This window comes from Hyperolius riggenbachi, chromosome 2 (assembly GCF_040937935.1).
Source record: "Hyperolius riggenbachi isolate aHypRig1 chromosome 2, aHypRig1.pri, whole genome shotgun sequence".
Taxonomy (NCBI): Eukaryota; Metazoa; Chordata; class Amphibia; order Anura; family Hyperoliidae; genus Hyperolius; species Hyperolius riggenbachi.
Window position 1 is genome coordinate 104992020 of NC_090647.1, and position 23588 is coordinate 105015607.

A 23588-nucleotide genomic window follows, 5' to 3' on the forward strand; every position below is an offset into this window, starting at 1 on the left:
GTGTCCTACTCCAGTCCTTGAGACCCTTATCCCTGCCAGTGTTAAGAATGGACAGGGAAATGGAGAAATGTTCTGCTTGATGAACTACACCTTTCCTGAATCCGTCCAATCAATGTATTTGAGCTGCAGCAAAAATGTGGGAGGTGCATACAAGGCAGGAGGGGCTATGCTCATCCTGCTTGGGACCATGATTTTAAATGGAAAACCATGTGCTGGGGGGTGTGGTCAAATTGCATACGACCATTGACCCTTTGCACTTATGACAGCTAGAACACTAGAAGCATTCAAAACTAGGTTGCAAGATTATGTGGTTGAAGGGAGCATTAAAGGACATCTAAAGTAAGGAGGATATGGAGGCTGCCATATTTATTTTCTTTATAAGCAATACCAGTGGCCTGGCTATCCTGCTGAACCACTTCCTTTAATACTTTCACCTATAGACCCTGAACAAGCATGCAGCTGATCAGGTGTTTCTGAAATTGTCAGACCTGACAAGATTAGCTGCATGCTTGTTTCTGGTGTTATTCAGACACTACTGCAGCAAATATATCAGCAGAGTTGCCAGGCAACTGGTATTAAATATGGTATCCTCCATATATACTTCAGGTTCCCTTTAAGCTTAAAGAGAATCTGTGCTGTAAAATTCTTACAATAAAAAGCATACCATTCTATTCATTATGTTCTCCTGGGCCCCTCTGTGCTGTTTCTGCCACTCCCTGCTGCAATCCTGGCTTGTAATTGCCAGTTTTTTATGCAGTATTTACAAACAAGACATAGCAAGTGATAGGCTGAGAGTAGCACAGAGTGTGCAGGGGGCCTGGAGAGGGTGTGTATAGCTTTTATCCAATCACAAGCAGCACAGCACATTCCAGCCTGACTGCCTGAGCCCGACAGAGGAGAGAAGATTAGATCATATAACAGAGATAACACAGCCACTGTGCAACTAGGAAAGGCTGCAGTAAGACAGAGCACATTAGAACAGCTATAGGAACCTATAGGATAGAAGACATAAGGCTCAAAATTTTGTTAGTTTCTTTAAGTAGAGCCTTACACTAGCTGAGGTTTCCTGTTTTGGTAAGTGTCCCTACTCTTTCTATACCAGTCAGCATGCAAGCAAACATTTCATGCTCATAACCTGGCATTCACGCTGAGGCACTATCGGGCTCAACCATTCTAGGGACCTTGTCCCTTGAGGGCTAGAGGTGGGACCAGAGATGTGGTCACGAGTAGTTGTGAGTAGTAAGCTACTCGAATTCGTGATTCTTATGATGCTTAATTGCCTCAGGTGTGTGCATGGTAGACAGGGTTAATTACCCAGATGTCCTGCACTTAAGGGAGTTAATTACCCAGTTGTCCGCGCTCCACTACTCACTGCTGCGCACTTCCTCCTTCCTGCCGAAGGGGGAAGTGCGCAGTAGTGAGTCGTGGAACACTTCCCATTGGATGCGTGCGAGAGTGTGATATGCATAGAAGCACCGGATACCTGGGTAATTAACCCCCTGTCTCCCATGCACACACCTGAGGCAATTAAGCCTCATAAGAATCACGAATTCGAGTTGCTTGCTACTCTTAACTACTCGTGAGCACATCCCTGGATGGGACATCCCTGACCTCTATTATATTTTGTATATGTGCCTTCATAGTTTAGGTTTCTTAAACTTGACCAAATCTTCATACAGTATTTAAATATATGTTGCCCATATGCACACACCGCTTTTTCCGTTCGATTCCTGGCAGATTTAATCACTAAATCTGCTGGAAAATTGACTTCTAATTGATCAACTTTTGATCAATTCTGCCCAAAAAAGTACCAAAGTATTGATTAGACAGGATGGAAAATTTCCATCAGTTGGTGGCAGGGCGGGCGTGGTAGTTGATCTATGAGCCATAAAAATGCACAGCATCAAACAGTGCAACTTGCAGTTTGATCAACTTTTAATAGATTGTCAGCTTTAGGCCGCAAAGCTGTATGAGGTGCAGTATGGTAGGTCTGATGTGCAGGGCAGTTCATTTTACGGATTTCTAAAGCCAGTAGAAAAGATGTCTGGTCTCCCAGAATGCTCTTCGGGGATTCATTCTGCCTAATAAACAGCCTAGGCTATGCCGAAGTGGAAGGGTAGGGCTACACACTAAGATACAGCAATATTTAGCTAGAGAAAGTGTTTATGGTGCTGAAACCAGGATATTTAACCTAAAAGTGGGTATCATGAAAAATTTACTGCTTTCTACTTTGTCTCATTACTGTTCGTCTTTAATGATTTACAACCTCTCAATTTATTTTCATGAAGCTTGTCATTTGCACACTTGTGTTTTCACAGGCAACCGCAAACGGATGTTGCACTCTGAGGTGAATAATAGCGAAACTTTACAGCAAGTGGACTACAAATCAGGGCAATGGTTCGGAGCCACTGTACGATCACATGGAAAGTCTATATTGGTAAGATTTAGTATTTTGCACTTCAATTGCGGCAAGTCTGCAAGCGATACCCCCACACCCCCATTGCATTGATCTCTCCACTCATTTAATTTGCAGGAAGCTGCCCCATTTTGAATTTTTGTCCCTTCACCCCCATTCATAGCAACAGACACCTCACTAGCCTGCAACCTAGTGATGCATCTGTACAGCATCAGTCCCAGAACTATCACCCCTTGTATGAGGGCTCAATGATCCAGGGGTTCAGCCAAGCTTTTCAACTATCAGTATAAGCGCAGAGTAAAGGTGTGTACACATGCAGAAATATTGTTGTTCATAGGGTTTGGTAATCTATCCTTCAGTCGACACTTGGGGCTAAGTGTCATTGCATCTGTTTTGTTGCTATGCAGGGAAGAGGTATGGTGGCACTCTATATGGAGAAGCCTCCAGCAGGGGGGAGGAGGGGGCAGGGTAAGGCATGGAACAATGTGCTCAGCAAAGACCATACAGCTGTCCGGATCTCTTGGTGACGCATCGGGGCTGCTGTTCACATACTGGATTCTTGGCAGAGGTGACCCTGGCTGGCTGTCTCGGCTGACAATGCTCTAGTATGTGCATGAATAAAGGTGGCCATCCATCTAGCGACTTGGCAGCCGATCGATGGTCTGATTTAATAATTATCAAATTAAAATCGTTACTACCACAAGCATGCCCGATTGACAGTTTGAACAGCTTTCCGGACCCAGCATGTTCCATTTAATGTATCAATCAGTCAAGCTGGGAAATAAGCCAATATGGTTGATTGATGGGCATGCGGCAACGGCATTAAATGTCACGAGTGATTAATGTGACGGAACCCGCCCGGTCATTAAATTAGTTTACCTGTCACGGCGCCCACTAGTGTCCGCCATACTTCTGCATTCGTGTCCGATGTGACTTCCAGCAAATAGCGCACAGGGCACGTGCGTGACGTCACACAGACACCCCACGTGCTGTAACGCCGGCAGCCACATGGGGCGCAAATTCAAAAGTACGGCGGACAGGTGAAGTATTTTGGTCCATGGGGCAGGGGGGTGTTCACATATAACATTTGGGCGTGGTTGAATCATTAGGGCCGATTCCCTGCATCTTGCATTCTGGGGATAATTAAAGCAGTTTTGAAGGCACCTACATGTGCACTACTCCTTAATAGGTCCTCTGGCGTTATACTGTGTTTTTTATTTTTTTTAGGCATCTGTTCTCCTTATGTATTGGAAGAAAAAAAAAATCCAGCCTTGTTCACATAATTCGCCAGCACTATCGCAAGCGCTGGCGATTTGTGCCGTGATTTTGAAAGCGCTTTTACAGCGATTTCGGCTTCAAGCGTTTTTTTTTCACTTCCTGACATCAGTCAGGAAGTGAACTCTTTATCACGGAAATTAATGAATAGTGTATTTATCAAAGTGTTTGGGAAATCGCAATACAAAGCGCTTTCTCAAGCGCTTTGCGATTTCCCTATACCTTGCATTGAGCCAAAATGCTCAGAAAATGGTACATGTAGCGTGTTTGTGATTTTAATAAATCGAAACTCTCACATGTGAACACTGTCATAGGAAATGATTGCACAAGCGCTTTGAAGCCAGAAACCCACTAGGAGTGATTTCTAATTGCTAGTGATTTGAAAAAGCTCTTGCTAATGCAATGCTATGGGGGACTTTTGTAAAATCACATTGCTAAAGTGGGATCACACCCATAGCATTACATAAGCAAGAGTTTTCAAATCGCTCAGAAAATCACTCCTAGTGGGTTTCCTCCCTCAGAGCCATTTCTGAAATCGCCAGCGCTTAAAAACTAAATATGAACTTACTTTTTGATAGAACTCTGTTTAAAGCTGACCTGAACTCAGAACTGCTTCTCTGCTCTAAAAGATACACAACAGCATAATAACATTTAAAGAAATAACATCCTTTGTTACATCTGATACAAATCCTGCAATAAATCTGCAGTTTGTCTACTTCCTGCTTTCATGGAAGCAGACATATTTGTTAACCTCCTGTGCTTTCAAATGAGCTTATCTGTGGCAGTCAGCTGACTGACACAGCCGAGGAATCAAATTACAACTTAGACACAGATGAGGGGGAATCAGACAGGCTACACTCTCTAAACACACAGGGTGCATTTCTCTTCTTTTCTTCTGTCCTGTGCAAGAGTTTAGGTCCACTTTAAGAGCAAAGTTTCTGTTTTAGTTGACTAAACCTAGTCTGTGTTTCCAGTCAGTTTTAATTGCTCAAAGACCAATTTAGCAATGTTTGAAGCCTCATACACACATGCAAAGCAACTTGCTCTGCAGGGATTGGGACCTGATCCCTCGGGTGACTTTGCAGGGCCGAGGCGGTACTGACGAGTAGGCTAGCAATGTGTTATTTTGCTATGTGGAGGGCCAATGGAGCGATGCAGGTGTGACATCACACTGTAGCCACTTAGCTAAGGAGAACAATGCTCTTAACCGCTGCCTGTAAAGGCCTTTACATACACATGTGTACAGGCCTTTGCTGTCTACCTCGTGACTTGCCTTATGGAGAACAATTTGACTCGGATATACTGTTTATCTAATTTTTGCTTCTTTTCTTCTTTTTTTCTATCGTGCTCTTTGCCTGTCAGGCCTGCGCTCCCCGATACAGCTGGAGGACATTGAAAGATGAAAGACACGATGATGTGGTGGGGACCTGCTACTTGTCATCAGACAACTTCACCAATATTGTAGAGTACTCTCCTTGCCGCACAGGTACAACCACTTCACACACGACACTGGCATTTGGAATTTATTTATTTTTATTTTATTCTTTTTTTATTCTAATTGTTGTCTTCAATATATGCAGACAAGTCCAGTCATGCTTTACAAGGATCCTGTCAAGGTGGCTTCTCTGCTGAATTTACAAAGGTAAAATAATCTGCTTGTGATGACTGAAACACTAATTCTGGATTGGTGCTAAGGGGGCTGCTAATGACACAATTCGCCAAAATATTAATTTCCGATCATTGGTATGATCGATAACTCATTCGGGACCGCTAACAGATAAAAACCAATCCGATCAAATTGACAGGAATGATCCCAATATTGAATCAATTTCGTATGTTAGGCGATTCTTGTCTGTTAGTGATATTTAACAATAATTTCCGATCGATCATCCAAAACTTATATCGTTGCTAAATTATATGCTCTGCTTATTAAAGTTTGTGTTGGTTAAGATAGCCATACAACTAGCGATTTGGCTGTACAATAGACTATTCGATTCGATCATTTTACAGAATTGAGAGAGAATAGTGTTCCAGAATTCCCAATCGATGAAGTGGCGGATTTCATGTCGAATTGACCAGCTAAGTCAATTGAGCAGGATGCAAGATATCAGTCAATTGCACAGGAATCGGCTACTGTTAACATGTCATTCGATCGACTTTGAATCAATTTTTGCATTCAGAGCATGGAGACACATTGGTCAGCTCAAATGTGAAGGTGAATCGCATAGGATATCATTTGTAGTGTGTGGGTCACTAGTCGATCGACTAGTCAACCATACTGAAGCTGATTCCTTAACCACTTCGTCCACAGGTCAGTAGATATACGTCCTCTGGGACTTCATCTAAGCCACAGGTCAGTAGATATACGTCTTGTAGCAGAAGCAGTGCTGTGCAGGATTGGGCTTGCTCCTGTGCACATTTCTGGCACTATCTGATGCAGCACTAATTGGTGAATGGGAATATAAGTTTCCTGAGCTAATGAGATTGATTTTTACTATGAAAAATACTTGTATTTTCTCATTTCATAGTGAAAAACACACTCTGTAGCATTATTTCAGAATCCAATATCTTCACCATAAATTGTGACAGGAACATAATCTAAGTTTTGTGATAAGCAGTAAGAATTGCCAAACAAAATGTGTGTTTTTTATCTACAGTAGCACTTTTTATTTTTAAACTGGAATTGGTAAAACTGAAAAATACATGTTTTTTCTATTTTTTCTTTGTTTTCCCATTAAAATTAATTGAAAGGAAAATAGTTTGAGGGAAAAAAATGGCATACAATGAAAGCCTAGTTTGTCTTGAAAAAAACAATATATATTTCATTTCTGTGTCATAAGTAGGGATAAAGTTATTTCTGATTAAATAGGGACATAGCTAAACTGTCAAAACTGCTCTGGTCAATAAGTACAAAACAAGGTCTGGATGCGAAGTGGTTAATAAAGTCTATCACTTTGTCGATTGAATCAGAATCGCTAGATGTATGGCTAGCTTTAAGGTGCATACACACGTCTGATTTTATGCCTGATTGTCGTTCAAACTTGACGTTTGAACGACTTGTCATTCAAACAAAAAGTTGTCCAGACTCCTCCTTGTACACACAGACGACAAAATGTTTGAAATGCTAATTACAGCTAATTTAAATGTCGTTTGACTGGTCAATGGACTGGATAGAACAATGGACCAGATCAAAAGATTGATCAAATGACTTGTTGTTTGAATGTCTATTTGTGTCAAAGTAATAGATTTCAAACAACAAGTCGTTTGTACACATGTACGGACCTAACTGTCATTTGAACGACAGTTAGTCCACGGATCCGCCGAGTGGATCAGTCAAAACTGCTGCTATCAGTCTTAAGCTGGCCACTAACAGTCCAATTTCTAGCGAAAAATCGTTCAAGCAATCAGAAATTCTGATCGGGTTGGTTGTAAATAATCTCCACTGGTGGACACAATCGATTATGAACGAGTGACAAAAATGTCGCCCGAATGAATTTTCGTCGAACGAAAATTTGGATTTTCTTGGTGATCGTGATAGGAAGCAATGATTGGTTAGTTGATGGTGTAGTGAACGATTTTTCTTCCGATCAGACTTTCTGATCGCTCGAACGATTTTTCGCTAGATATTGGACCATTAGTGGCCACCTTAACAATCGAACGTACACACGTTCAACTGTCGTTCAAATGACCGGTTTGAACGACAAGTAATTTAGAAATATCAGACGTGTGTACATACACTTTTTTTTTTTTTTTTTAGTTTTTTTTTTTTTTTTTTTTTTGTAATCACTATTGAAACAAGATTAGATAGTAGCTGATCCAATCAAAATAGCAATTTTAGCTTATGGTTAATCGGCAGATATGGACATAGACCGGTTTTGTTTTGGAGTCAGTGGTTTCCAAGTCTTGACAAAAATATCCCTGGAAATTGTTTGAGTGCTAATTTTTGTGCTGAAAGAAATGATTTGTATGGAGTAATTTTTTTTTATTTTTTTCACTACGCTTTCCTCATGATTACCACAAACTTTACAACTGCACTTTTGTATTTATTATATTGAATTGTATTATATTAGCAGCTCAATCTACCTAAAGAATCAATGCCACCATGTTGCCTTTTTAATTACCTCAGGCTCTAAAGGTAGATACACACCATGGAATATTCATCACAGCGACTGGTGTCCGATCTGCTCCCGATTGATAACTGGATCGATTTTTGTGCCAAAGTGATCTAAAAATCAATCTTATTCTTCATCAAGAGCAGATCGACATGTCAAATGATTGGTTTGACCCATCTATCTGACGGGAAATTGCATGGTGTGTACTTAGCATTAGTAAAAAAAAAAAAAAAAACAACTAAAGACAAACATTTCGATCATGCTTAAACATTGAAGGAGAAATGTACACACTGCAAGATAAAATTGTGTGAAATGACTTGTGAACGACCGTTCCACGGCAAATACAGAAGATATTAAAGAGGAACTGTAACCATGCATTGAATTTGTCTCCAATCTGTAGCTTATACCCCTTTTTACCACGAAAAATATTTTCTCAAATAAAAAATCGTGGGGGATCTGTATGGCTGATATTGTGGTGAAACCTCTCTCATAGCGTGATGACAGTTTGAGGTGTGAGCCTCATTGCATTGTGGGAAATACGTTTTTGTTTTTTTTCCAACTGCCAAGCAAGTAATCTCTCCCTCAGTGCATAGAACTCTTAGTAATTCCGTAGAAATCAACTGTCGGAACTAAAGATGTCAGCACCAGAGTAAAGATTTTACAATGGGCAAACACTGATTAAATCTATAAATGTAATATTGTAAACCATAAGCAATTTTATTCATTCTGTTGCTACTGCTACCACCACTACCGAAAACTGCAGCTAAAAGCCACATGATCATTAAACAATACAGGTTGTAGGAGGCAGTGCTGTAGACTTTGCGGACACATTTGAAAATCGTTCATACTCTGCAGTGTGTACAAAGCTATAAACGATTATTTTCCAAAGTGATTTGTGATGTCAGTCATTCACAATGTCTGAGCACCATCGTGGATCTTTCCTTTATAGTTTCCTTAATCCTTGGTTTGTGCTTTGGATTTTCAAGCGACATTTCAAAGGTGAGCTGTTCATAGGTGTATTTCTAATGATTTCTACTTCCTGTGGGTGCGAGGCTTGGCTTCCATACCACACAATAAAAAGTGTTTAATTCTACCCTTTGGTGGGTCGCAGGTGGGGTCTGGTTGCCCGAAAAAGATCTTGTCATGTTTAATTTGCAATCCATACTGCCAACTTCAGTTCAGTCAGATGCTGCTGTCCTAGCTATTGTATACTCAGTTTACCAAACATTTTTTTTCTTCTAATTTTTGTTTTTGTGTTTTTACTTTTTTGTAGAATGGAAGAATCCTGTTGAGTGGACCTGGCAGCTATTTCTGGCAAGGTAAAATTGCCCAGATAAGGCATCATAAGCCATGAAGATTGGGTTGTACCTGTGCTGGGCATTCACAGCCAGGTCTTGTCTGTTGTGCCTTCTTTTAAGATTTGTATGTATCTGGGCTGATTTACATTCAATCAAGGGGAGAAGTTTCTTATGCCACTCTTAAAATACACACATAGGTTTATGACAAATATTTTACATCCTTTATAGGATTTGGTTTCTGGCTTGTGGCACAATATGTTAGCATTTTGTAAATAAAGCATAAGTGAGACTTTTTTATCTTTAGTGTTGGCTCCAATTGCTGTTGCCAACAGTTGAACATCGGCCATTGGTAATGGTACAGGCAGCCATCTGGTGGGAGTAATAGAATGTGATGAGTGATCTGATTTATGAGGCCAAGAAATGAGGTCATTTGCAGGTCTATTCTCTGATGCAAACACTATTCCTGCCTTCGTAAACACTGCTAAACCTATTCAAGGGTAGTCTGATGCTTCCATGATTTTAAGTCACCCGAACATTTGAGATCCAATAAGCACATTCAACCACAAAGCCTGCCCCTTCATTAATCCCCACCCCCTGGTAGGAATATTGTTATAGAAGGTATTTAAAATGGAATCTAGAAGCACCCCTTTATTGAGAGTAATTAGAGAGCAGCCCCACTACAGAGGAATGTGTTTAGTTCACCATTGACCTCAATGGTTTTTTCGTTTTAATGCAAGATTTTGGTCTGTTCAGCCAAACTGCTGGCTATCTGCTGAAGCCAAAAGAAAAAACAATTCTAAAGCTAAAATGGATAAACCTCTCCTGGCATCATGTTTGCCCAGTGAGCTCCAGCCTTATAGCGCAGGCAGTGACTGGGTCACTAACTTCAGCTCAGACTTGGAGCTCTGCCATGCACTTTCTGTAGCAACTGCTTATCCAATGAGGCGCTCTCTTCAAAACAGTGAAGCAGTAATGAAGTGTGGCAGAACGTCAAGATGGAGAACATCAGGAACTCCTCATTTAGCGTAATGAAGGCTGCTATCTTTATTCTACAGTAATGGCTGATGTCTATATGAATCCAAATGAATAATTGTAATTCTGTCTCACTGTTCAAATGTCTATTTTCTTTTGCTCTTAAGAATTGATTGGTTAGTCGTTTCTTTTCTGGTATTCCGATTTGATGTGGTTTTGACAATTTGTTCAATTCTAGGGCAGGTATTTACAGCAACACAAGATGCCATCCAGCAATCTTATTACCCAGAGTACTTCATCCTGGAGGTCAAAGGACAGATGCAAACTCGCCAGTCTTGGTCTACAACTGAAAATTATGACGACAGTTATTTAGGTGGGACATTTATTTGGTTTTTTTCCCTTTATTTGCAAACTGCAACACAAGCTTTTTTTATTTGTATTTTTTTTAAAGCAAGGTCTTTATTGATCTATTTACCACTAAGATGAGGAAGTATAGGAATCTCCTAGAGCAGTTCATGCACCTGTATGTGGTGATGTGAAAAACTAGAATCTCTGTTGGGTAATTGTAGCTTTCTGTGTCTCAGTTGGAATGGTGTTTTTTTTTTTTTTGTTGTTTTTTTTTTATGTCCCATGCTGTCCACTGGGCAGGGACTGAAGGAATTCATCCAATACAGCAATAAATATTGGTAGGTTTTAATTTGTGTCTACTCTGTTCAAAACTTTAGGGGGAAAAAATGTTTGGCTAGTTTCCTTAAAGTGAACACCGGGGAAAATTGAGATAAACAATAGTCTATCCTACTACTCCTAAAAATTACTTTTTTAGATATCCCATGGTTTTATTTTATATTGAAACATTCATAAAGTAGATTGAATGTTTTGTTGTTTCTGCTCAGTGGCAGCTTAAAGAGACTCTGAAGCGAGAATAAATCTCGCTTCAGAGCTCATAGATAGCAGGGGCACTTGTGCCCCTGCTAAACCGCCGCTATAGCGCCGCTAAACGGGGGTCCCTTCACCCCCAAACCCCCCACTGCGACACTTGGTCGCAGACTTGGTCGCTCCTGGAGGCAGGGCTAACGGCTGCAGCTCTGCCTCCAGTCGCGTCTATCAAACGCGCATCGCCACCTTTCCCCGCCCCTCTCAGTGAAGGAAGACTGAGAGGGGCGGGGGAGAGGCGGAGATGCGCGCTGACAGACGCGCGTGGGGCTGCGGCGGTTAGCCCTGCCCCAACCAGGAAGCGCTCCCCCGCTGCACGGAGGGGATTTGGGGGTGAAGGGACCCCCGTTAAGCCGCGGGATAGCGGCAGCTTAGCAGGGGCACACGTGCCCCTGCTATCTGAGGTCTGAAGCGAGATTTATTCTCGCTTCAGACTCTCTTTAAGTGTCCCTAAATGAGAAAAAAAAAAACATGAACTATTGACTTTTTTTTTTTTTTTTCCTCTTTATCTCCCCCTGCTCTCAGAAGTTGTATTCTGCCAGGAAACCGTTTATGGTTGTAATTAGCTTATCATTGATGTTTACTATATTCATTTATATTCCTTTCAGGCAGCAAAGTAAAACAAGTAAATAGCCTGGTTATTAATAATTTGCACTGTACATACAAATTTTTATCTCATCATGTCAAGTCCCTTCGGGTACACTTTAATGTCACTTGCCTTTTTTTTTATATTCTGTAGCAGCAGAAGTTTCATACTTGTGATAAGCATGTGACATACAAGACTTATGTTAAATGGTAATGCTGTCAGTTTCACTTAAAAAAAATACTGTATGTAAAAGTTCTTCTACTAAATCACATGAATACCCAACTGTTTTCGTACTCTACATAGTCCTTGAACAGGCGGCTGCTGGGAAATGGATCAATTACACTTCCATGGTCTGTCCTCTTTGTTGCTCTCATCCTCTCCTAGGGAGAGTTCATGTTAACAACGGGCACTTGCATTCTGCAAGTCTATGGAACAAGTTGTCCGTTAACAATGAGACACTGGGAGGCAGAGCATCCATTCTGCCTTGTTGATTTAACACATAAAGAACTGCAGCAGCAGCACTCAGCAGGCTTTCAGTGAAGTGTGCTTGATTTCCCACTACATATACATCAGCAGATAAAGGAGCAGTCACACCGATTGCCAGATAAACACTACAGCAAAACTACAAAAAGATAGCCGTGCTCAGTCAATAAGAACTTCCAAAAGCAGGAGTCGGGCCCGGATTTACCTCAGAGGAGCCTATAGGCACAGATATTCTGGCACCTTAGACTTCACCCTCCAGGAACCTACAAGCCCCCACCGAGCCGCACTGCACGTGTGTTATAGATTGGTCAGATTTTTCAAAGGTTATGATCAATGAGGAAAATTGATTCTACTTCTTGAATTGAAAAAAAAAACAATATATAACAAATTGGATCATGTGTGGCCACCCTAAATCACATGTCCACCTGCATTGCAGAGCATTGAGATGGTGTACCTGGGCTCTATAGTACCTGGTTAGTACACCCTGTAAATTCTCTCTAGGCATGCTGTGCTTATCGTATTGAGCTGTGCTATACTAGAAGTCTATCACTGACTCTTGGTTTTAGTTGACTTTTGTTTGTCTTTGATTATGACCTTTCCTTTTCTTTTGAATCAGGTTATTCAGTTGCATCCGGTGAGTTCAGTGGAGATGACACAGAGGGTGAGTAAACATTACATGACTTCAGAGGCTGGCTTTTTGCTCTATTCTGTTGATTACCTTTTTAGTGCGGTTTCCCAGTGACCACAGGTCCCCGAAGCCTCACAGAATTACACATCCTGTAACTGTATTTTACCTTCTAGATTGTCTTCTGTAGGATGAATTGTGGAACTCTTCTTTGAGCCTGCACTAGTCATTGGATTAGGCATTAAATAGCAACAACAGTTGTAATTTCTACCAATTAAAGGAAATCTGAAGTGAAAATAAACTTATGATATAATGAATTGTATGTGTAGTACAGCTAAGAAATAGAACATTAGTAGCAAAGATATGAGTCTTATATTGTTTCCAGTACAGGAAGAGTTAAACTTCAGTTGTTATCTATGCAAAAGATCTTCTCTGAGCTCTCCGACCGTTTTAGTCTGCTGCTACAGTGCTGTTTTCTGAGGCATTTGTACTTCTAAGAAACAGTGAAAGACCACTTCAGAAAAGATTTTACTGCAGGGAAGTTGAAAGGGTCATTAGCTGTAATGTTTCATAGTTTAAAATGCAGTGTTGTTTGTACGTTGCAAATATGATAAATGTTGCAATGCTACAGTGGAGGAAATAATTATTTGACCCCTCACTGATTTTGTAAGTTTGTCCAATGACAAAGAAATGAAGTCTCAGGACAGTATCATTTCAATGGTAGTTTTAGTTTAACAGTGGCAGATAGCACATCAAAAGAAAAATCGAAAAAATAACCTTAAATAAAAGATAGCAACTGATTTGCATTTCATTGAGTGAAATAAGTTTTTGAACCCTCTAACAATAAAAGACTTAATACTTAGTGGAAAAACCCTTGTTTGCAAGCACAGAGGTCAAACGTTTCTTGTAATTGATGACCAAGTTTGCACACATTTTAGGAGGAATGTTGGTCCACTCCTCTTTGCAGATCATCTCTAAATCCCTAAGGTTTCAAGGCTGTCTCTGTGCAACTCTGAGCTTGAGCTCCCTCCATAGATTTTCTATTGGATTAAGGTCCGGAGACTGACTAGGCCACTCCATGACCTTAATGTGCTTCTTCTTGAGCCACTCCTTTGTTGCCTTTGCTTTTCAGTTTCCTGGCAGAGGGAAGGAGGTTGTCGTTCAGGATTTCACGATACATGGCTCCATCCATTTTCCCGTTAATGCGATTAAGTTGTCCTGTGCCCTTAGCAGAAAAACACCCCCAAAGCAAAATGTTTCCACCCCCATGCTTGACGGTGGGGACGGTGTTTTGGGGGTCATAGGCAGCATTTTTCTTCCTCCAAACACAGCGAGTTGAGTTAATGCCAAAGAGCTCTATTTTGGTCTCATCAGACCACAGCACCTTCTCCCAGTCACTCACAGAATCATTCAGGTGTTCATTGGCAAACTTCAGACGGGCCTGCACATGTGCCTTCTTGAGCAGGGGGACCTTGCGAGCCCTGCAGGATTTTAATCCATTGCGGTGTAATGTGTTTCCAATGGTTTTCTTGGTGACTGTGGTCCCTGCTAATTTAAGGTCATTCACTAACTCCTCCCGTGTAGTTCTAGGATGCTTTTTCACCTTTCTCAGAACCATTGACACCCCACGAGGTGAGATCTTGCGTGGAGCCCCAGAGCGAGGTCGATTGATGGTCATTTTGTGCTCCTTCCATTTTCGAACAATCGCACCAACAGTTGTCCCCTTCTCTCCCAGCTTCTTGCTAATTGTTTTGTAGCCCATTCCAGCCTTGTGCAGGTCTACAATTTTGTCTCTGACATCCTTGGACAGCTCTTTGGTCTTTCCCATGTTGGAGAGTTTGGAGTCTGCTTGATTGATTGATTCTGTGGACAGGTGTCTTTTTTATACAGGTGACTAGTTAAGACAGGTGTCCTTAATGAGGGTGACTAATTGAGTAGAAGTGTCTAACCACTCTGCGGGAGCCAGAACTCTTAATGGTTGGTAGGAGTTCAAAAACTTATGTCACTCAATGAAATGCAAATCAGTTGCTATCTTTTATTTAAGGTTATTTTTTCGATTTTCCTTTTGATGTGCTATCTGCCACTGTTAAAATAAACCTACCATTGAAATGATACTGTTGAGGGGTCAAATAATTATTTCCTCCACTGTATATAAAATTACTATGTACCTGGAAATAAAAACATGAGTATCATAAGTCTTCCCCCCCCCCCCCCTCCTTCAGTGTCACATTGATGTTTGCTTCAGATCTTCAGACATTATCAGCTGCAAAACTTCTCAATAGTTTTCCAGTTGACCTATTGCCACTGGGAGCTGCGGCCGCTTCTGATTCGTCCGCGGCTCCTGTTCTGTTGTGTAGCCGGGGCCAGCATCGCTAAACTGTGCCATGCACGGCTAAGGGATTCAGCTCTGTGCTGCAGAAATCTGAAGCACGCCATCCAGATTTTCATGGTAGCGTGATCTGGACCACAAACCCTTAGAAAGATGGGCAGTGTTTCCCCCATGCAGCTCACAAGCAGGAAAACGCTGTTAATCTGGATGTAGTGGAAACTGGCCCTTTGTCAGATCACTTCCTGATCGGTTTTTATTAGTTTGGGAATGAATCACTTAACCTCTTGAGGACCATGGTGGTAAACCCCCCTAGTGACCAGCCTAATTTTACATTAATTGGCCACTGCAGCTTTAAGGCCAAGCTGCAGGGCCGTATACCTCTGCACACAAGTGATCTCCCCCCCCCCCTTTTCTCCCCACCAACAGAGCTCTCTGTTGGTGAGGTCTGATCGCCCCCCCTGTGTTTATTTTTTTTTTTTATAAATATTTGTTTGTTTTTTAAATATTTTTTGACATTTTCTTTTCTTTCTTTTTTTCTAAATCCCCTCCCTCCCCCCAGCCGGCCAATCACGGCGATCGGCTGTCATAGGCTTCTGCCTATGAGAGCCGATCGCTCTCTTGTCCCCCATGGGGACAGCCGTGTCACACCAGTGCAGCGATGCTGCTGATTGCAGCGCTGCACATGTAAATACACGGCGGTTTCGCCGTGTAACAGTCTCCCGAGCGGCGATCGCCGCTCGGAGACTGAAGGCGGAGCTCAGCTCCGCCCACCAAGCGGGAGATGCGCGCGCACCCGGCGCGTGATCTCCCGTAAACTGCTGCCCCAGGACTTTCCGCCAATTGGCGTTAGCTGGTCCTGGGGCTGCCGCTGCGGCCACGCCTACTGGCGTGACGCGGGCGGCAAGCGGTTAAGCTAGCCATACAATTATAGATGGGCTCGCAATGTGACAGAAGAATTGTTTTCTCTCTGATCAGAGAGGAATCCTCCCCTACCACACACAGCGCATTGATTTTATTATTTTTCCTAGCATGGACTCTATTGAAAATCCATCAACCACAGCAATGCACTGTTCAATGCAGTGAAAGCTATGGGCCTGCTGTCTACTGCTTCTGCCCCACCCCTGGTTGTCCTAGATTTTCTGCACCGTTTGATTAATGCTTTCTATTCACCTTTGGTCAAAATCAATCAAATGGCATTCAAACATTTTGGGTGAATCTAATGCAGATTCAGTCAGCGTGAACAAATCTGCTGGAAAAATCGATGTGTATTGCTGCCTTTAGAACACAAGACTGACAGATACAAAGAGAATGCTTACCTTGAGACACAAGATTCCTCCTCGGGGCACTTGCTTTTTTTTTTTTTTTTTTTTTTTTTTTTTTTTTAGCATCTTGTTGATCCATCTCTCCCATAGATGGCCATTACAGTTCATAGCTAATGGTAGTGCTTGGCTAGCTCACAGCGCAGTCCTTCCCTCCCACTGTGGGCAGAATATGCAGGGGATTACCTGAGGCTGACCTAAAATAAATCACATTTATAACTGCTGTTTAGAAAATGCTTTTACTTCTTTATAGAATGCATAACTGAATTCAATGATTAAGGGATACATATCTGTATAGGCATGTGTATTAATACAGCATAACATTACTAATATCCAATATATTACCTTTTACAGATTTTGTGGCTGGAGTTCCAAAAGGAAATATGACTTTTGGTTATGTAAGTATTAACTAGATTTTCTCTTGCATTCCTTGAATGTTAGATTCTTTATCAATATTTATGAAAGACTAGTATGCCACAGATGCAATACAGAGTTTGTGTAGCATTAAAACTTTAGCAGTGATAATATCAAACGTAAATGGAGACTTACTTGTCCTGGCTTGATGTAGAATTACTCAGTTGAATACCGACTGACTCCTATCTAGCAGAGGGGTACTGTCGGCACCAATGTAGTTATTGTAGTTAATGATCCTGATCCAGTCTTCTCTGTATTGGCCAGTGGTGTACGATGTCTGGTAAAAATGGTCCTATGGTAATTTCCCAGTGGTTTGTGTTGTAAATGTTAGTGCACCTACCTTGTTGCATCAGTTTATTGGCCATTTGAATGTTTAGTTGTTTTTTATTTTTTACCTTTTTTAGGTCACCATTTTGAATGGCACAAATCTAAAGTCCTTTTACAATTTCTCTGGAGAACAGGTGAGTGTGCGACTTATATTAAACCTCCAGAATGCTAGGAGAAATCTAAACTCTTTCCTTTTATTTATATCTCTGTGGGAAGTGCGTTATGGAATACAGTGTGCCTTCATCTATTATGCACTATAGAGGAATTTTCAATTTGCCAGTTTTCTTTTTAAATGCTAAATCAAATTAAATATGCTTATCGCAGTTCAGTAGAACCTAATTGGCTATTTGAAGACAAAATCACATGATTTGACTCCATAGGCCATTAACTGCAAAATACGATACAAGTACTGTAATCAGTTTTCATCTTCTTTTGTAGATGGCTTCATACTTTGGTTATGCTGTGGCAGCTACTGATCTCAACAGTGATGGGTAAGCTAATATGTTTCATATGTTTACAACACTTCACCTAAAACTGCTCTATCCTATTTAGCTGTAAAAATTAATGGTACATTGATCGGATATTGGTAATGGTGCTGTTTTGACACCGTTCGATTGTTCCATCAGCTTGCTTATTGGTTTTGCCTCCATTGGCGGGCCAAATGCTCATTTCTGATCGAAGGGACGGTCCATTGTTTTGGAAAATTGGATCATAAATGGTCTCCTTTAGTACAGAACGTCAGTTGGATGCTAAAAGTTTGAGTAAATACAAATTTAACATAATTTATGCAGCTTGGCACAGGACCAATCAAAATCATGGGTATTTCATAGGTCCTGTTTCAACCTGCATACTTTAATAAAATTAATATATTTGCATCAACTCAAAATTAACGTCTTGCTAACAGCATTTTTTTTATTGGGGGCATAGGGAAAAAAATCTTCCAAAACGTAACTTTTACACAATCCTTATAAATCGTTACTACATTTTCTGTGTGCTGCAGATTGGATGACCTGCTTATCGGAGCCCCCCTGTTCATGGAGAGAACTCATGATGGCCGAATACAGGAAGTTGGGCGTGTGTATGTCTATCTACAGACTTCTAATATGTCCAATATCCCTTCCCTGATCCTGACTGGGCAGCATGAATATGGTCGCTTTGGAAGTTCCATTGCTGTTTTGGGGGACTTGGACCAAGACGGATTTAATGGTAATTTTTAATAGTTTTGTTCATTATGCCCATACATCTAGCAATTTTTGCTGTAAGATCCAGAGGGAATCGAGTGTGTTCCACACTTGCCCAACCAATGAAAAGTGGCTGATTTCATGTCGAATCGACCAGCTTAGCAAATCGAGCAGGATGCAAGATGCCGGCCGATTGCACAGGAATCTGCTACTGTTTACGTATCATTTGATTGACTCAATCGTTTTTTGCAATCAGAGTATGAAGACACAACATCAGTCAGATCGCTTATTGAAGGTGAATCGCTTGTAGTGTGTGGGTCACTAGTTGATCGACTTTCGAGCAATCATACTGAAGTGGATTCCCCAATAAAGCCTATCGCTTTGTGGACTGAATCAGAATCGCTAGATGTTTGGCTACCTTAAAGAGGAACTCCAGCCTAAACAAACATACTGCCATTAAGTTACATTAGTTATGTTAATTAAAATAGATAGGTAATGTAATCTCTTACCCACACTGTTTTAAAAGAACAGGCAAATGTTTGATTTCATGATGGCAGCCATCTTTTTGGTTGAAAGGAGGTGACAGGGAGTATGAGACACAGTTCCAACTGTCCTGTGTCCTGAGCACCTCTCCCAGTTGCTAGGCAACGTGAATAACAACATAGGAAATCCCATCATGCTCTGCACAGCATCAGGGAAAAAAAGCCCGGGCTTTTTTTCTTTGATGGGTGGAGCTTAGGTAAAAATTAAGCTAAAAAAGATGCTTTGGTAAGAAAAACAAAGTTCTGATGTTGTGAAACTGTTAAAGAAACACCAAGCCTTTTCAGTGCTGCTGAGTAGATTTTTAGTCCGGAGGTTCACTTTAAGTCTCTCTTTAAGTCTTCTCTCTTCACCCCCTCCCCCTTTCCCCCTTTGCTCTGTCTATTCCTATTTTATCCATGGTCTTCCTTTAGCACTGTGTGATCATTAGAGAGCCTTTAATCCTTCATATGGACTGTATGCTTTGGCGTTGAGCTACGATTTAAACTTGGATTGGCAGTTGTCTGTGTCTTGTATATCTGGTGTTTGGTAAAAAATAGACAAGATTTTTAAATTCCGTTTTCGTATTTACGACCGCGGTTGTCCTGTTTGGTGTCATTCTCAGATGTTGCCATTGGCGCCCCATTTGATGGAAAAGACAGCCGAGGAGCTGTGTATATCTTCAATGGCAATGCCGCTGGCCTGAATGCTAAACCATCCCAGGTACTGCAGGGAATGTGGGGCAGTTCAGTGGAACCTTCCTTCTTTGGGTTCTCAGTCCGAGGAGGAAAAGACCTTGATGGGAATGGCTATCCAGGTAGGTACAGTAGCTGATGTTACGGTTTTTTTTCTGTTTATTTTTGTGAATTATCCAAATAAAATTGGCAGCTTTGGTCCCCATAAAGTAAATTTACAAAATTGTATAAACTACAATGAAACCTTTGCGTGTATCCGGTGGAGGAACTTCAAATTTAGTGTCTTTGGGCTCTATTCACAAAAATTCTCATAAATAACTTATCACCTAAGTAATAAAAGTAACCTTTCAGCACATTTTACAAGCAAAATAATCACTTAAAGTAAGTTGTTCCTGATTAACTTCAGTTCAATATTACTTTTCTTACCTTAATTATAATATTTCTGCTCTTTGGGAGCTTAAAAAAAGTATCATAAGGTGAAAACAGGTGAAAAAGCTTTGTGAATCCTGCCCATTGTGTCCAATAAAAATGTATATCCCCCACTCACTTTGAGGTAAGACTCATTGTTTTAAACTGTTTTTAATTATTTTACTTCCCTGGTGCACCTCCGTCCACCCATCTGCAATTACATCTTGTCTTTCTGTTCTTTTACTTCCCATGTAATTATCCCACCTGAGTTTGTCTGCAAGTAATGTCGTCTGTGTACATACTGTATATGTAGAGAAGGTTGGCACCACCATAAAATATTACTGTATATTCTGGTGTGCAAGACCACTTTTTAACCCTTAAAAACCTTCTGAAAACAGAGGTAGTCTTACACACGGGGCGTCATTGATACCGGGTGATACGCGATGCGCATACACATGCTGTTTGCACGATGCTGATACGTGATGCGCAACATGCTGATGTTTAATTAGCGGGTGCTGGGGATTTGGCGTCGCCGCATATGCTGGGGGGAGCTCACCACGCCGCTCTGATAAACAGGGAAATGGAGAGCTGACAATCCAACCAGTCAATCGCCTATATGAGTGGTCCTCAAACTAAGGCCCCCGAAGGCTTTTTCACGCCCCCCCCCCCCCCTCAAAGCACAAAATGTATAACATAGATGTGGCTCACTGCACTTTTAAATATCAGCGGCCCATATATAGAATAGCGGTGCTAGCACCACCCATCCTCACACTGTAGAAACCAGTGAGCAGTCATGTGCTGCCTTCCAATTGCTGTCCAACTGAACCGTAGGTTGTCACTGTCTGGTGCACAAAGACGTTCTCCAAGCGTCGCATGACTGAATGGCTGCTGCTGGGAGTTCTCCACCAGGCATGATTTGGGGGGGGGGGGGGGGGGGGAATCAATACCCAGATTAAATGGAATGTTTTTCAACATCATTTTATGTATGTTACGGCCCCCCAGCAGTCTGAAGTATATTGACCCGGTCCTTGGCAGAAAAAAAATTGGGGACCCCTGGCCTATATACTGTTATATACTGGGTACCACATACAGTAAAGCACCAGTATCTGTTCATACATAGCACCAGTGTATGATTTTTTTTTTTTATTTTTTTTTTATTAGGTGTGTGTTGGAAGAGGGGTAGTCTTATACGGCGAGTATATCCCAAACTATATTTTAACTGGAAAAGTTGAGGGGTCGTCTTATACGACAAAAAATACAGTACCTCTGAGTCCATACGAGGAAAAAAAAATACAGAAGCAGAGCAGACAGTACAATGGCATTCCCGTTTCGGGCAATAAGAGCAGAGTTCCCGGTATCTGGCACAAGCAGTGAATGCCCGATACCAGATACATATGCTTGCTGGTTGCCTGAGCAACCGGCCTAAAAAGCACAAACCTCCCCCCCCTAAATACATACTTACTGAGCCTACATACTTACTGAGCCTCCAGCGACGTCTAGCAGCCTTCCTGTACCTCCTTTCGGGCTCCGAGCGGCTTTCCAGCTTCCCCTGTGCACGTAAGCTGGAATGTCACCTGACTCGCATCGGGCCGGGGGACATGACAACTTGCAATGCATTGACGCTGGAAGCCACAAGGTGCTGCAGGAAGGCTGCTAGATGTCACTGGAGGCTCAGTAAGAATTTTTATAGCCGCAAAGCCCGGAAACTTTTCCCATTATCCCCCGGGCATGCCAGTTAGTTGAGACTTCCGGTTGGCGGAGTTCTGGATAACTATGACTTTGTAGTAGTAGCAGCAGCTTGTTTCAAGTGCATGGTTCACTTGTGGCCTGAGAACACTAGCATTGGAGTACAAACTCCCATTGAAATGCACAAGTTTATATTCATCGAGCAATGCCGTAAAGGTTTCAAAAGAAAGAGCCCGGCATTTTTACATATTCTGAACACCATTGCGGGCGACAGCAGTGCCATACAGTTTCTACTTCTAGTAGCATAAACCGGCCCCGGGTATTGAATTAATCTGAGATGTATCATTGCTATATAATTTATACTGACAAATCTTGCAATAGTGGGGTCTGTCTGCAGGTGCACCCAATGTGCCTGGCACAGCTTGGTCAGCCAACTACTATTGTACGTCCTGCAGCAGAATGCCACCTGCTTCCCATAGGGCAAAATTGGCTGCTGGACAGAGAACACAGTAGTGTCTGTACAACGCTCATATGTACGGTTACCTAAAACAATCATAGGCTATTGCTTCAGGTGACAGCTATGCAACTAGTGTATATTGGTTAAGAATATGCAGAACACTCAATGAATGAAAACTAGACATGCAAGACAGACAAATCTTTGCATTCCGTGCTGAATATTGTCTGATTTTATGTTTTGATCAAGTCTTTTTCTTCTAGACCTTATTGTGGGTGCATTTGGCGTTGACAAAGCAATGTTATACCGGTAAGTAAAGTTCAAAAATTTATTTTTATGACTAGAAAGTTGTCAAAATTTGCTTGCGCACTATAGTGGTTCAACTTGCTCACAGGTTGAAGGACGGGTGCGCTTACTGACTTGTACTTACTGACTGAAGTACCTCTCTCCTTTTGCCCCTTAGAGCACCCTCCTGCACCCATCTCTTGACCCTTTCTATGTAGTGCCCCCCATCCCACCTCCATGATTGTTACAGCAAGTGACGTATTACCCTCAGTCGTGTATCCTCTCAGTAAATCTATTCTGAGGCCTGGTGCACACCAAAAACCGCTAGCAGATCCGCAAAATGCTAGCGGATTTTGAAACGCTTTTTCTTTTTCTGTAGCGTTTCACCTAGCATTTTGCGGTTTTGGGAAGCGTTTTTGGTGTAGTAGATTTCATGTATTGTTACAGTAAAGCTGTTACTGAACAGCTACTGGCAAACCGCTCTGAAGTGCCGTTTTTCAGAGCGGTTTGCGTTTTTCTTATACTTAACATTGAGGCAGAAACACATCCGCAATCCAAAATCTGCAGCAGCCCGGGAGTATGCGTTTCTGCAAAACGCCTCCCGCTCTGGTGTGCACCAGCCCATTAAAATACATTACCCTAGCGGATCCGCACCCGCAATTGGATCGCAAACCGCAGCAGAACCGCTCTGGTGTGCACTAGGCCTGAAAGAGGATTTCCTGTCAAGTAAGGCTCTAAACCTGAGTATGGGCTGGTGCACACCAAAACCCGCTAGCAGATCCGCAAAATGCTAGCAGATTTTTAAACGCTTTTTTTTATTTTTATGAGGCGTTTTGCTAGTGTTTTGCGGATTGCTGCTGCGGTTTTCAGTATAGTAGATTTCATATATTGTTACAGTAAAGCTGTTACTGAACAGCTTCTGTAACAAAAACGCCTGCAAAACCGCTCTGAAGTGCCGTTTTTCAGAGCGGTTTGCGTTTTTCCTATACTTAACATTGAGGCAGAAACGCATCCGAAATCCAAAAAATGCCTCACCCAGGCATTTTTCGTTTCTGCAAAACGCCTGCCGCTCTGGTGTGCACCACCCCATTGAGATACATTGACCAAGCAGATCCGCAGCCGCAAGCGGATCTGAAAACGCGGAAAAAGCCGCTCGGTGTGCACCAGCCCTATGAGAGGAATCGGCACCGGGAGACTTGGGTGCAGGATACAGCCGGTATATGGCTGATCCTGCTGCTGCACAAGTCCCGGCGGCGTTAAATACTATTCCC

General features: G+C 41.9%; 1 protein-coding gene across 2 annotated transcripts in view; it reads left to right on the forward strand.

Annotated features, from left to right (window-relative positions):
* The window catches only part of ITGA5 (integrin subunit alpha 5), a 165553-nt gene that overhangs the window by 89900 nt on the left and 52065 nt on the right, over positions 1–23588 (forward strand). For both annotated transcript variants that reach the window (XM_068267157.1, XM_068267158.1), the window contains exons 3-14: positions 2319–2437; positions 5054–5177; positions 5272–5333; positions 9077–9122; positions 10312–10446; positions 12692–12736; positions 16703–16746; positions 17167–17223; positions 17528–17580; positions 18090–18295; positions 19415–19606; positions 22296–22341. In XM_068267157.1, coding sequence (XP_068123258.1) covers positions 2319–2437; positions 5054–5177; positions 5272–5333; positions 9077–9122; positions 10312–10446; positions 12692–12736; positions 16703–16746; positions 17167–17223; positions 17528–17580; positions 18090–18295; positions 19415–19606; positions 22296–22341 — 1129 coding nt within the window. The remainder of the gene's footprint in view (positions 1–2318; positions 2438–5053; positions 5178–5271; positions 5334–9076; positions 9123–10311; positions 10447–12691; positions 12737–16702; positions 16747–17166; positions 17224–17527; positions 17581–18089; positions 18296–19414; positions 19607–22295; positions 22342–23588) is intronic.